Raw genomic sequence first — 12,648 nt, forward strand, 5'->3', positions numbered from 1 at the left:
AAAAAGAGTTAATTCAAAATATGCTAGTTTTTTATTTATTTAGCTGTGTCTATATATTGACAGAAGAGTGAACGCTACAGTTTGCAATGTTGAGTGTCATTTAAAACTATTTTATATAGCACATAAAGCTTTTAACAAACAAAACTAATTAAAATTGTATTCCGTAATATGGACCTTTTTTTATATGAAACATTGTAAACGTAATTGTTGTTGCTCATGAAGCAATATGCCATGTGTGCTTTCAGGGCATCTTAAAAAATGTATCTGTGCACCACTAGACTGATATAAACAACAGAGTTCTAAAAATCACAGAGTGTATCTTTAAAGTGTATATGAATCCGCTTGACGCTAAGCATTGTTTGCTGATTATAATGTTCTGTTCCAGATGTCAACACCTGTTATGGCCAGTGTCAGAACGGTGGCACATGCAAGGTGAGAACAGATGTCCATTTTATTTATTACATTATAAAGAGAAACTTCTATAAGGGGACACGATGTACCCAGTTTCCACAAGTTAACATCGTTCCCTGGACTCTAAATGGAATATCTGTGACAGTCAAAATACCACAACAATCAAACACCTCAGCATGTTTGTCCCCCTGTCTAAACGGCTGTGTTCAGAGTCTGTTCCTTTACATGGGAATGAGCCACAGCTCAGTTCAGTGTGAGAGCCCAGGACTGAGGAACGAGGAGCAGAAGCTCTGGTTGTGAGCCATTTTCGCTCTGTTGTCTTTCTTTTCCATACAATTTTTTTTGCCTTTTTTTCTTGAATAAAAAGGAGTTTTTAATTATTCATGTAGCTGTATTGCCTCACAATCTTTATTTATAGGTGTGTTTCAAAATTTTCAGTCCTCAAAATGTCTTTAATAGAACATTGAAGAAGAGTGTTTTGATGTAAAATGGTCTGCTACGGACAAAACAGCCTCTTGGATTTTTTATTACTATTTTTTTGTTCAGTGGTGGTGATAGAAACTGGGGTTGAAAGGTTTACACAAATATAAACATTTGGCAAAAATGTAGAAAAACTGTGGAAAGTTTAAAGTCTTTAAAAGTTAAGGGTCACTAGAGTTTAAAAGTGGAACAGTTCTGTCGCTGCTTGTTTTATGTTTTCATGCTGTGAGTGATGTCTTACTCAGCATCCGTGAATCTGGGAAAGCTCTAAAACTTTCCCTTGGGAAATGTTCACAATGCAGTCTTACAGCTGCAGGTGTTTTTAACTTCTTTGTGTATGTGTGTTGTTAGGACGATCGTTACGGTTACCTGTGCCTGTGCCCACCAGGGTTTGTGGGTAGGCACTGTGAGGTGCAGCAGAGCAGCTGTGCTAGCACGCCATGCCTGAACGGTGGTCAGTGCCGGACCATAACCTCTGGATATGAGTGTCAATGTCCACAGGGATTCACGGGGATAAACTGTCAGGTGACCAACACAGACCACAGAGACCTGTCATCTCTCCCCATGACTACAATTCTATAATAAGAGTCACAATTTTTGAATATTCCTAATTGTAAAAATCTAGTAGCGGATTAGCGGACATGCTAATCACCTTTTTATCTTTATGCCGTACATTCTGATATTTAAAGGGACACTAGCTAGTTTTTACCTTACAATTACACCTGACATATGTAGTAGGTGGAACAGAGCCTCTGTATTTACTACTCCAGGCTCAGCACTGGAGAAACCGAACTATGTAACCTTTGTAGAATGGTAGGAAACCACCCGCTCCAGTGGATTTCAAGACAGTGCTGTTAAGGTGAATTACACTGGGCAACTATAGGTGGAGCCCAAGAGCAAAAAACAAACAAATCTTACGTAGAGTTCCTTTAAGAATTGTTATCTTTTAGTGCTATTGTAACAGAGGGCATTTTACACGGCTGCAGAAGTCTTTCTATAAATTCCGTAGTGTGGACATAGCTCATGTATTTTGTTTTTCACATCTAACATTTATCCAATCTCTTACTTTCACTTTCTCTCTCTCTCTCTCTCTCTCTCTCTCTCTCACTTCCACTCACTCTCTGTTTCTCTCTTCCTCCCAGGTTCAGGTGGACCCCTGCTCTCCTAACCCATGTCAGAACAAAGCTCAGTGCCATGCTCTGCAGGGAGATTTCTACTGCGCATGTGCAGACGAATATGAAGGAAAAACCTGCAGCCAGCTGCGAGATCACTGCAAAACCAGTCATTGCCAAGGTTTTATTTGCTACTTTAATATCTGTTAAAATTTGAAGTGCATTGTGTGTTCTGTCAGAATGTACTGCTACTTTATTGATTTTTTTCATGTTTTTTTTTTCTCGTATCTCAGTGATCGATAGCTGTACCATTGCTGTGGCGTCCAACTCCACAAAGGAAGGAGTGTGGCACATCTCGTCAAGTGTGTGCGGACCTCACGGTCGCTGCATCAGCCAATCAGGAGGCAACTTTACTTGCGCATGCCAGCCTGGGTTTACAGGGTCCTACTGCCATGAGAGTGAGTTAACACACACACACACACACATATACGTTTGAGACATTCATTCATTATCTGTAACCCTTATCCAGTTCAGGGTCGTGGTGGGTCCAGAGCCTACCTGGAATCATTGGGCGCAAGGCAGGAATACACCCTGGAGGGGGCGCCAGTCCTTCACAGGGCAACACAGACACACACACACACACAGACACATTCACTCACACCTACGGACACTTTTGAGTCGCCAATCCACCTACCAACGTGTGTTTTTGGACTGTGGGAGGAAACCGGAGCACCCGGAGGAAACCCACGCAGACACAGAGAGAACACACCACACTCCTCACAGACAGTCACCCGGAGGAAACCCACGCGGACACAGGGAGAACACACCACACTCCTCACAGACAGTCACCCGGAGGAAACCCACGCAGACACAGGGAGAATACACCACACTCCTCACAGACAGTCACCCGGAGAAAACCCACGCAGACACAGAGAGAACACACCACACTCCTCACAGACAGTCACCCGGAGGAAACCCACGCAGACACAGAGAGAACACACCACACTCCTCACAGACAGTCACCCGGAGGAAACCCACGCAGACACAGGGAGAATACACCACACTCCTCACAGACAGTCACCCGGAGCGGGAATCGAACCCACAACCTCCAGGTCCCTGGAGCTGTGTGACTGCAACACTACCTGCTGCACCACCGTGCCGCCCCACGTTTGAGACATGATCGTCAAATAGTGTTTAATCTACTCTTAGCCTTTAATGATTTGTTTTCTCAGTGCCTTTCACAAAAACTGAAAAAACATGACTCTTTTGGGCAAGGAAAAGTATGGTGGAGTCACTCAACACATTTCACACACAGGCATGCACAGTAACACAAGCTCACAGTCAAGTAGTTGAACAGAATGCACCCTTAACAGCAGAAAATAACCCAAAACAAGTCCCAAATGGTGTAGCACCCTATAGTAGTGATGCAATAGGATTGCCCTTTCACTTCTGCTCCATATACTCTGCCCAATACTTGCATTCGTCACTCACAGTCACTTCTGCTAGATATTTATGCTCGGACATTGTTTTGCACTCCGCAGATATTAATGACTGTGCATCGTCTCCGTGTCTGAACGGTGGGACATGTTTGGATGGAATCGGCTCCTTCCGCTGTCTATGTCCAGACGGCTGGGAGGGACAACTCTGTGAAAAGGGTCAGTTGGATTCTCTTTTTAAACTCTCTTATCTCTCTGTCCATCAGTCCTCTCCTCTTCTCTCCTCGTCACTAATCCCTCATTCTCTTGTACAGAGTTTAACGAGTGTGAGAGTGGACCCTGTATGAACAGTGGTGTTTGTGTAGATCTGCCCAACGACTTCTACTGTCACTGTACTGACAACTGGAAAGGCAAAACCTGTCAATCACGTAAGTCTATTCACCTTTCTGTGTGTGTGTGTGTGTGTGTGTGTGTCGTAGAGAAAATTACACTTTTATTTTTTCATTTGGTTGTTTTTCATTTTCAAATTTTAACAACAACTATGAGCACACAAAAGGGACAACAGAGGTGACAAAAAAGAGTATATAATAATGAATTTAAAGAAAACATGTGGTGTGTTCTCCCTGTGTCTGCGTGGGTTTCCTCCGGGTGACTGTCTGTGAGGAGTGTGGTGTGTTCTCTCTGTGTCTGCATGGGTTTCCTCCGGGTGACTGTCTGTGAGGAGTGTGGTGTGTTCTCTCTGTGTCTGCGTGGGTTTCCTCTGGGTGACTGTCTGTGAGGAGTGTGGTGTGTTCTCCCTGTGTGTGCGTGGGTTTCCTCCGGGTGACTGTCTGTGAGGAGTGTGGTGTGTTCTCCCTGTGTCTGCGTGGGTTTCCTCCGGGTGACTGTCTGTGAGGAGTGTGGTGTGTTCTCCCTGTGTCTGCGTGGGTTTCCTCCGGGTGACTGTCTGTGAGGAGTGTGGTGTGTTCTCCCTGTGTCTGCGTGGGTTTCCTCCGGGTGACTGTCTGTGAGGAGTGTGGTGTGTTCTCCCTGTGTCTGCGTGGGTTTCCTCCGGGTGACTGTCTGTGAGGAGTGTGGTGTGTTCTCCCTGTGCCTGCGTGGGTTTCCTCCGGGTGACTGTCTGTGAGGAGTGTGGTGTGTTCCTCCTGTGTCTGCGTGGGTTTCCTCCGGGTGACTGTCTGTGAGGAGTGTGGTGTGTTCTCCCTGTGTCCGCGTGGGTTTCCTCCTGGTGCTCCGGTTTCCTCCCACGGTCCTAAAACACACGTTGGTAGGTGGATTGACGACTCAAAAGCCCTGCCAAGGACTGGTGCACCCTCCAGGGTGTGATCCCGCCTTGTGCCCAGTGACCATGACCCTAGAATTGGATAAGTCCTTACAGACAATGAAGGAAAGTTTATAGTAAAAGCAGACAGTCCACGCAGCATTTATATTTTCTTTGGTTTGCATGGTCAGTTATACAGTACATGAGTTTGAATGTATAACACATTATTTATTATTTAACTCAGTATTCATGACCTAATAAATTGCATTAATACATTCTACCTTGTTAATGTTGCTGATGTGTGTGTGTGTGTGTGTGAGACAGGAGAGAGTCAGTGTGACTCCACTACCTGCGCTAATGGTGGAACGTGCTTCGACAATGGGAACTCGTTCCGCTGTGTGTGTCCACCAGACTGGGGAGGCAGCACCTGCAACTCAGGTGTGTGAGTAGATTTGTGTGTGTCCAGCCTTTCAACCTGACCCAGGAAGTGATGTCACAGACAGAAATATTTTGTTCTAAATGCTTTCTCAGGTCTCAAAATATTGGGTTGAGAATGTTCTTCTTTTTTTCAATTATAACAAAACCTCTGATAATATCCTCAAAACATTCTCTTATTCTTTATTAAGTTTAAGTTAACGTCTTTTTATCCCTACAGCGACGAACAGCACCTGTGACTCTCAGCCATGTGTCAACGGGGGAACATGTGTCGGAGGGGCCGGCTCTTTCACCTGCATCTGTAAAGACGGATGGGAGGGGCCTGACTGTAGTCTGAGTAAGACCACGCCTACTCACACTCATCACTGTTTCATTCTTCTGCATCGGTTTGCCTTCAGCCAGATTTCAATCCCTGTACTATTATGCATAACTGAATATTAGGTCAAATTAAATAGCTTCATAAGAAAAGCATGTATAACACTGGATGCTCTGAGGTCACGTTGCTCAGTGAAAGTGTGGGATAGTAATAGCACTGGGGTGTGGTGGTGTGCAACTGTGTTCTCTAAAGTAATGGAGCTCCATCCATTATCTGAACTTGGAATGATGTTCGTGATCTAGATCTAATCATTCGATATCAGGACCTGACTTCATTAAGGTTTACGTGACTCAATGCCATCAAAAGCTCACAGATGTTTTCAGAGGAATAGAGTCTGATTTGACAGCAAAAGGGACAAGAACCTGATTGATACTCTTCAGTTAAAATGTGCTGGAGGCCACAAACCTTTGGCCGTATAGTGTATTGGCTTAAATTTAATGGATGGAAACCTTGCAAATAAGAGCTTACCTCTGGCGTTTTGTCCTGGGAACTTACATTTGTGTTTGTTTTGCTTGTTTTACAGATGTTGATGACTGCAACCCTCTTCCCTGGTGCGTTCTGTGTGAAAGAAATCTGTGTCTGACTTGCACAAGAAATAGATATCACATTTACATGAAATGAGGTTATTTAAGAATATCCAGTGTTTACAATATTCATTCATTCATTCATTCACTATCTGTAAGCGCTTATCCAGTTCAGGGTCTGAGTGGGTCTGGAGCCAAACTGGAATCACTAGGCCCAAGGCAGGAACACACCCCAGAGGGTCCACCAGTCTTTCACTGGGTGACACACACACACACACATTCACTCATACCTATGGACACTTTGGATTCAATCCTCCTACCAACGTGTGTTTTTGGACCATGGGAGAGGAAACCCATGCTGACACAGAGAGAACACACCACACTCCTCACAGACAGTCACCCGGAGGAAACCCACGCAGACACAGGGAGAACACACCACACTCCTCACAGACAGTCACCCGGAGGAAACCCACGCAGACACAGGAGGAACACACCACACTCCTCACAGACAGTCACCCGGAGGAAACCCACGCAGACACAGAGAGAACACACCACACTCCTCACAGACAGTCACCCAGAGGAAACCCACACAGACACAGGGAGAACACACCACACTCCTCACAGACAGTCACCCGGAGGAAACCCACGCAGACACAGGGAGAACACACCACACTCCTCACAGACAGTCACCCGGAGGAAACCCACGCAGACACAGGAGGAACACACCACACTCCTCACAGACAGTCACCCGGAGGAAACCCACGCAGACACAGGGAGAACACACCACACTCCTCACAGACAGTCACCCGGAGGAAACCCACGCAGACACAGGGAGAACACACCACACTCCTCACAGACAGTCACCCGGAGGAAACCCACGCAGACACAGGGAGAACACACCACACTCCTCACAGACAGTCACCCGGAGGAAACCCACGCAGACACAGGGAGAACACACCACACTCCTCACAGACAGTCACCCGGAGGAAACCCACGCAGACACAGGGAGAACACACCACACTCCTCACAGACAGTCACCCATAGCGGGACTCAAACCCAGAACCCTAGGACCCTGGAGCTGCTGCACCACTGTGCCGCTCGTTTACAATAATCTTCTTCCTTAAATTGTACTTGAGTGGTTGCTAAAAGGGTTAATTATACTCAAGTATATATGTAATTTAAGTACAAACTAAAATCAAATTTATATTGAAATCGAATTGTAACATACTTCCTAATTATACAGTGAAGTGGGTGTTTATATTCTTGTTCCAAACAGAACCATTGTTACTGAGAGATTTATTTTCTTCTCTTATTTCCATGTTGTGTGTGTAGTTATAACAATGGAGTGTGTGTTGATGGGGTGAACTGGTTCCGGTGTCAGTGTGCTCCTGGTTTTGCTGGACCCGACTGTCGCATCAGTGAGTATAGGTCAAATTTATGATGTCATTGTTACGTATACAAGTATATCAGTGTTTTGTACAGAAATTAATACAGAGGTGGATTCATGAGGTTCAGGTAATTTTCTTTAATCCAAGGTGGAATTTGGAATTCAACTTTTTAAAATATAATATACCCCTTCTCCGCAAGTTAGCACAGCCCCATGGGTTCTTAATGAAATATCTGTGATATGCTTTGGTTAAAAGCGTATTCAGCCACAGCTGACGTCAACACGTAAGCCCAACGATGAGCGCGGAGCAGAAGCTCTGGATTTGGGGCCATTTTGCTCAGTTCTCTTACCTCTCTGTTCTCATTTTTAACTATTTTGCTCCATGTTTTCACCTCACCAAGTGCTGCCTGTGTGGTTTTGTGTTGGTGGGCTCTCCAGATCCCCAAACGTATGTGCACATGTACTGAAAATACACATAGGATTAACAGAATTGAAGATTCTTCATGTCATAAGTGAATTTATAGAACCTCATATTGTGTGCTACTCTTTGGGGGTAGAGAAGCCTCAATGCTCCTAGTTCACCCTCCTGTCTCCTGCCTGCTGCAGGTCTGTGTCAAACCCATGTTCCAGAGGAAGTGTGGGAACATGGCTGTGTTGTAGAAGGAATGACAATAAAGTTTGACTTGGACTGTGACATTTTCCAGCTTACAACATAAAAGTGAACTTTAATACATGCCCTCTGTCTCTCCATCTCCTTTTTGTTTCTAATCCCTCGTTCTCAGACGTTGATGAATGTCAGTCCTCTCCCTGTTCGTACGGAGCCACCTGTGTGGACGAGATTAACGGCTACCGCTGTGTGTGTCCCCTGGGCCGAGCTGGACCTCTCTGTCAGGAATGTGGGTACTTTAAAAAACACACTTTAACCAGAGCCGGCTGTGTCTGCTCTCACATTAGCAGCGAAGAAAAACGTAGAATTATTGCCCTCACAGTGGACTGGGGTTCAGATCTGAACTTGGGCAGAAACACCACACTTTACCAATAGAGCCACTGAGAAAGACTCGTAACCCTATGTTCTACATCTTTAACTGCGTGCAATTCTTCCCTACCTCTGTCTCATACTTGCGCCCTGTTTGTTTTCTCCTGTTGTAGTTATTGGTGTTGGGAAAGCCTGTCAGCATTCCAGGGCTTCAGTTCCACACGGAAACCGCTGGGAAGAGGAGTGTAACACCTGTCAGTGTGTAAATGGAATTATCAAGTGCACTAAGGTATATGTCATTACACTGCAGGTAACAAATCTCACCACAACAATAGCCTGGCGTTTATATTCATAAAAAAAATAAACATTAAATATATTACCGCTTGGAGCAGCAGGGAGTGTCGCAATCACACAGCTCTAGGGACCTGGAAGTTGTCGGTTCAAGTCCCGCTCCGGGTGACTGTCTGTGAGGAGTGTGGTGTGTTCTCCCTGTGTCTGTGTGGGTTTCCTCTGGGTGACTGTCTGTGAGGAGTGTGGTGTGTTCACCCTGTGTCTGTGAGGGTTTCCTCCGGGTGACTGTCTGTGAGGAGTGTGGTGTGTTCACCCTGTGTCTGTGAGGGTTTCCTCCGGGTGACTGTCTGTGAGGAGTGTGGTGTGTTCACCCTGTGTCTGTGTGGGTTTCCTCTGGGTGACTGTCTGTGAGGAGTGTGGTGTGTTCTGTATCTGCGTGGGTTTCCTTCGGGTGACTGTCTTTGAGGAGCGTGGTGTGTTCTCCCTGTGTCTGCGTGGGTTTCCTCTGGGTGACTGTCTGTGAGGAGCGTGGTGTGTTCTCCCTGTGTCTGCGTGGGTTTCCTCCGGGTGACTGTCTGTGAGGAGTGTGGTGTGTTCTCCCTGTGTCTGCGTGGGTTTCCTCCGGGTGCTCCGGTTTCCTCCCACAGTCCAAAAACACACGTTGGTAGGTGGATTGGAGACTTAAAAGTGTCCGTAGGTGTGAGTGAATGGGTCGTCCTGTGAAGGACTGGCGCCCCCCTCCAGGGTGTGTTCCTGCCTTTAGCCCAGTGATTCTGGGTAAGCTCCGGACCCACCGCGACCCTGAACTGGATAAGTGCTTACAGGCAATGAATGAATGAATGAATGAATGATTATTACCTCTTCAATAAGACAAAAGCCAACTCGGCCTCACTATTGAATTTTTTCCGGTCATGGAGCTATCACACATTTTAAAAGCTAATCCAGTGTTAATCTGTCACACTGTGAAATGGTTTTACAAGCTCAGGTCAGTAATATTCCACATTTCTTTGGTTGGATGAAGGATGAATGAGCAGATTAAGACTGAACACTAAAATGTCAGGCTTTGCTTTTATTTAAAAACCCAATTTAAAAATATATATATTTTCTATGAAATGGAGTATATTCCATTCTCCCCAATCTGTTTGCTGATGTAACATGCTTATGAAGCCCCAGTGTCTGTAAACGGGTAAAAAAAAAAAAAAAAAACAAAGTGTCTCAGTCTTGTATGCTAGGCTTTTATTTTGGAGGATTTTAGACAGTAACTCTACACCTTCATCTTCATCCCGGCTTCTATCTCCAGGCAAGCCTTTGCTGCTCACTTGCAGCTCAAAAGCCCCTCCTCACAAGTTGACAGAATTGGTTTCTTAGTTTCATGACCTCAGTAACTCTCGGAATTAGTGTTTTTGAGACAGAGACAGTCTTTGAAACACTGCCATTTCAAAGCGGAAATGCTTAGCTACGGCTTTGACTGATTATTTCATTCATGATTCGACCACAAACTGATTACAAGGTGAAATTATTGATTTTCGCTGGAGGATGTCTCTAAACCAATGTGGTTTCTCCTCTTCAGGTGCAGTGTGGAATAACGCCCTGCCTTTTACACTCGAGCGCCCTTGAACCACAGCAACACCTTTGCCCTGGAGGACAGCTGTGCACAGAGAATCCCTTCCTCACTTGTCTTCGCCCCCCTTGTCATCAGTGGGGGATGTGTTCTGCCCCCAGTCCTCCCCCAATCAACACCGACTGCCAGCCAAACCACACTTACCTGGACAGGAACTGTGCACACGTCACCCTCATATTTGATACCAACAGTCTGCCTCAGGTGGGGAAATAAAATGTAGAATATATTTTATATATCATACTAGAAATTGTTGTACTTTATATATTCACACACAATGCACGTCCAAAGGTTTGTAGATGTATAATTAGTAACATGCACCTACTGTATATACTACACTGTGTGTGAGCAGAAGGTTTGTATAATTGACCTAAGATACCATTGGCAGTGGAACTGTGTTTTCTAGAATTAATGGAGCTTCATCAGATTCAGAGTCAGAGGCATGTTTTATGATTCTGAAATCAGTACCTGATCTCAGTAATGCTCTTGTTGCTGCCATCAAATGTTCCATTATGTAATCCAAAACCTCTGAAGAGTAAAGCTGTTACTGCGGTAAAGGGAGGACAGGCTCACTGAAAGACCCCACATTTTAGAAGAAATATTGGACAAAATGTTGTGCACAAACCCATAATGTATAGAGAAATATGAGTTTATATAAAAGTGTGTGTGTTGATCTTTTCTCAGGGAACCACTGTTGAAGGAATCTGTTCAGAACTGAGATATCTCCCAGGAACTCGAACTCTCGCTGAAGACCACGCCCTCTTTATCCTGTGTGACCAATCATCTACTTCACTCAACGCAGTGGACGTTGCAATGGTGAGAATAGGTTTTTAACCCACATCAACTCGACCTACTGCAACAAAACAAAGAGGTCAGCTGTTTCTGTTGGATCAAAACCTCGCATCTCCACAACTGTCATTTTTAAAAAGGAGGAAAACAAAGCTTCAGGTTTAGCAACAGCAGTGGAGATACAAGGTTTTCTTCCAGACGTCAGTGCGGATGGTAGTTTTAACCTTTACATACTAGAGATCTCAGACCATGACATCACCATTTCTAACCTTCCCCGTTTAGAGTTTAAACCACTTCACAAGCCTTTACTGCTTTCTCTGACATCGCAACAATGCCTCCTTCTATTTCCTGACTTCTTTTATACGCCATATCATTTTCCTTCTCTCTTTCTCTCTCTCCTCTCCACTGCTGTTTTCTTCTCGAGTTTGCACTCTATTAAAAAAAGCAGGCACTTAATTCCAAACTGAGATGGCTTCCAGAGAGGACTCGTAAAACCGTTCTTTTTAAACATCTCTCCATTTGTAAAAGTGAAACACCAGGCATTAGAGACCCCCCCCCCCCCCATCCACCTCCCACCCCATTTTCTCTTTTACATCTGCTTATCATTTAAGACCTTTTACCTCTGAAACCCACCTCCACTACAACAATCAATCTCTCTCTCTCTCTCGCTCTGTCTCTCTCTCTCTCTCTGAACTAACCCTAACTCTCTCTCTCTCTCTCTCTGTCTCTCTCTCTCTGAACTAACTCTAACTCTCTCTCTCTCTCTGAACTAACCCTAACTCTCTCTCTCTCTCTCTCTCTCTCTCTCTCTGAACTAACCCTAACTCTCTCTCTCTCTCTCTCTGTCTCTCTCTCTCTGAACTAACCCTAACTCTCTCTCTCTCTGAACTAACCCTAACTCTCTCTCTCTGAACTAACTCTCTCTCTCTCTCTCTCTCTGAACTAACTCTAACTCTCTCTCTCTCTCTCTCTCTCTGAACTAACCCTAACTCTCTCTCTCTCTGAACTAACCCTAACTCTCTCTCTCTCTCTGAACTAACTCTAACTCTCTCTCTCTCTCTCTCTCTCTCTCTCTGAACTAACCCTAACTCTCTCTCTCTCTGAACTAACCCTAACTCTCTCTCTCTCTCTCTGAACTAACTCTAACTCTCTCTCTCTCTCTCTCTGAACTAACCCTAACTCTCTCTCTCTCTCTCTGAACTAACCCTAACTCTCTCTCTCTGAACTAACCCTAACTCTCTCTCTCTCTCTGAACTAACCCTAACTCTCTCTCTCTGAACTAACTCTAACTCTCTCTCTCTCTCTGAACTAACTCTAACTCTCTCTCTCTCTCTCTCTCTCTGAACTAACCCTAACTCTCTCTCTCTGAACTAACTCTAACTCTCTCTCTCTCTGAACTAACCCTAACTCTCTCTCTCTGAACTAACTCTAACTCTCTCTCTCTCTCTGAACTAACTCTAACTCTCTCTCTCTCTGAACTAACTCTAACTCTCTCTCTCTCTCTCTGAACTAACCCTAACTCTCTCTCTCTCTCTCTGAACTAACCCTAACT

General features: G+C 44.9%; 1 protein-coding gene across 1 annotated transcript in view; it reads left to right on the forward strand.

The window, feature by feature from the left end:
* The window catches only part of jag2a (jagged canonical Notch ligand 2a), a 58,456-nt gene that overhangs the window by 41,621 nt on the left and 4,187 nt on the right, over positions 1-12,648 (forward strand). The window contains exons 10-23 of the mRNA XM_066679289.1: positions 386-432; positions 1,243-1,416; positions 2,034-2,184; positions 2,297-2,461; positions 3,545-3,658; positions 3,754-3,867; positions 5,025-5,138; positions 5,356-5,472; positions 6,035-6,062; positions 7,368-7,453; positions 8,205-8,318; positions 8,572-8,687; positions 10,260-10,511; positions 10,992-11,123. Of these exons, the coding sequence (XP_066535386.1) occupies positions 386-432; positions 1,243-1,416; positions 2,034-2,184; positions 2,297-2,461; positions 3,545-3,658; positions 3,754-3,867; positions 5,025-5,138; positions 5,356-5,472; positions 6,035-6,062; positions 7,368-7,453; positions 8,205-8,318; positions 8,572-8,687; positions 10,260-10,511; positions 10,992-11,123 (1,724 nt within the window). The remainder of the gene's footprint in view (positions 1-385; positions 433-1,242; positions 1,417-2,033; positions 2,185-2,296; positions 2,462-3,544; positions 3,659-3,753; positions 3,868-5,024; positions 5,139-5,355; positions 5,473-6,034; positions 6,063-7,367; positions 7,454-8,204; positions 8,319-8,571; positions 8,688-10,259; positions 10,512-10,991; positions 11,124-12,648) is intronic.

Source organism: Hoplias malabaricus, chromosome 8, assembly GCF_029633855.1.
Source record: "Hoplias malabaricus isolate fHopMal1 chromosome 8, fHopMal1.hap1, whole genome shotgun sequence".
Classification (NCBI taxonomy): domain Eukaryota; kingdom Metazoa; phylum Chordata; class Actinopteri; order Characiformes; family Erythrinidae; genus Hoplias; species Hoplias malabaricus.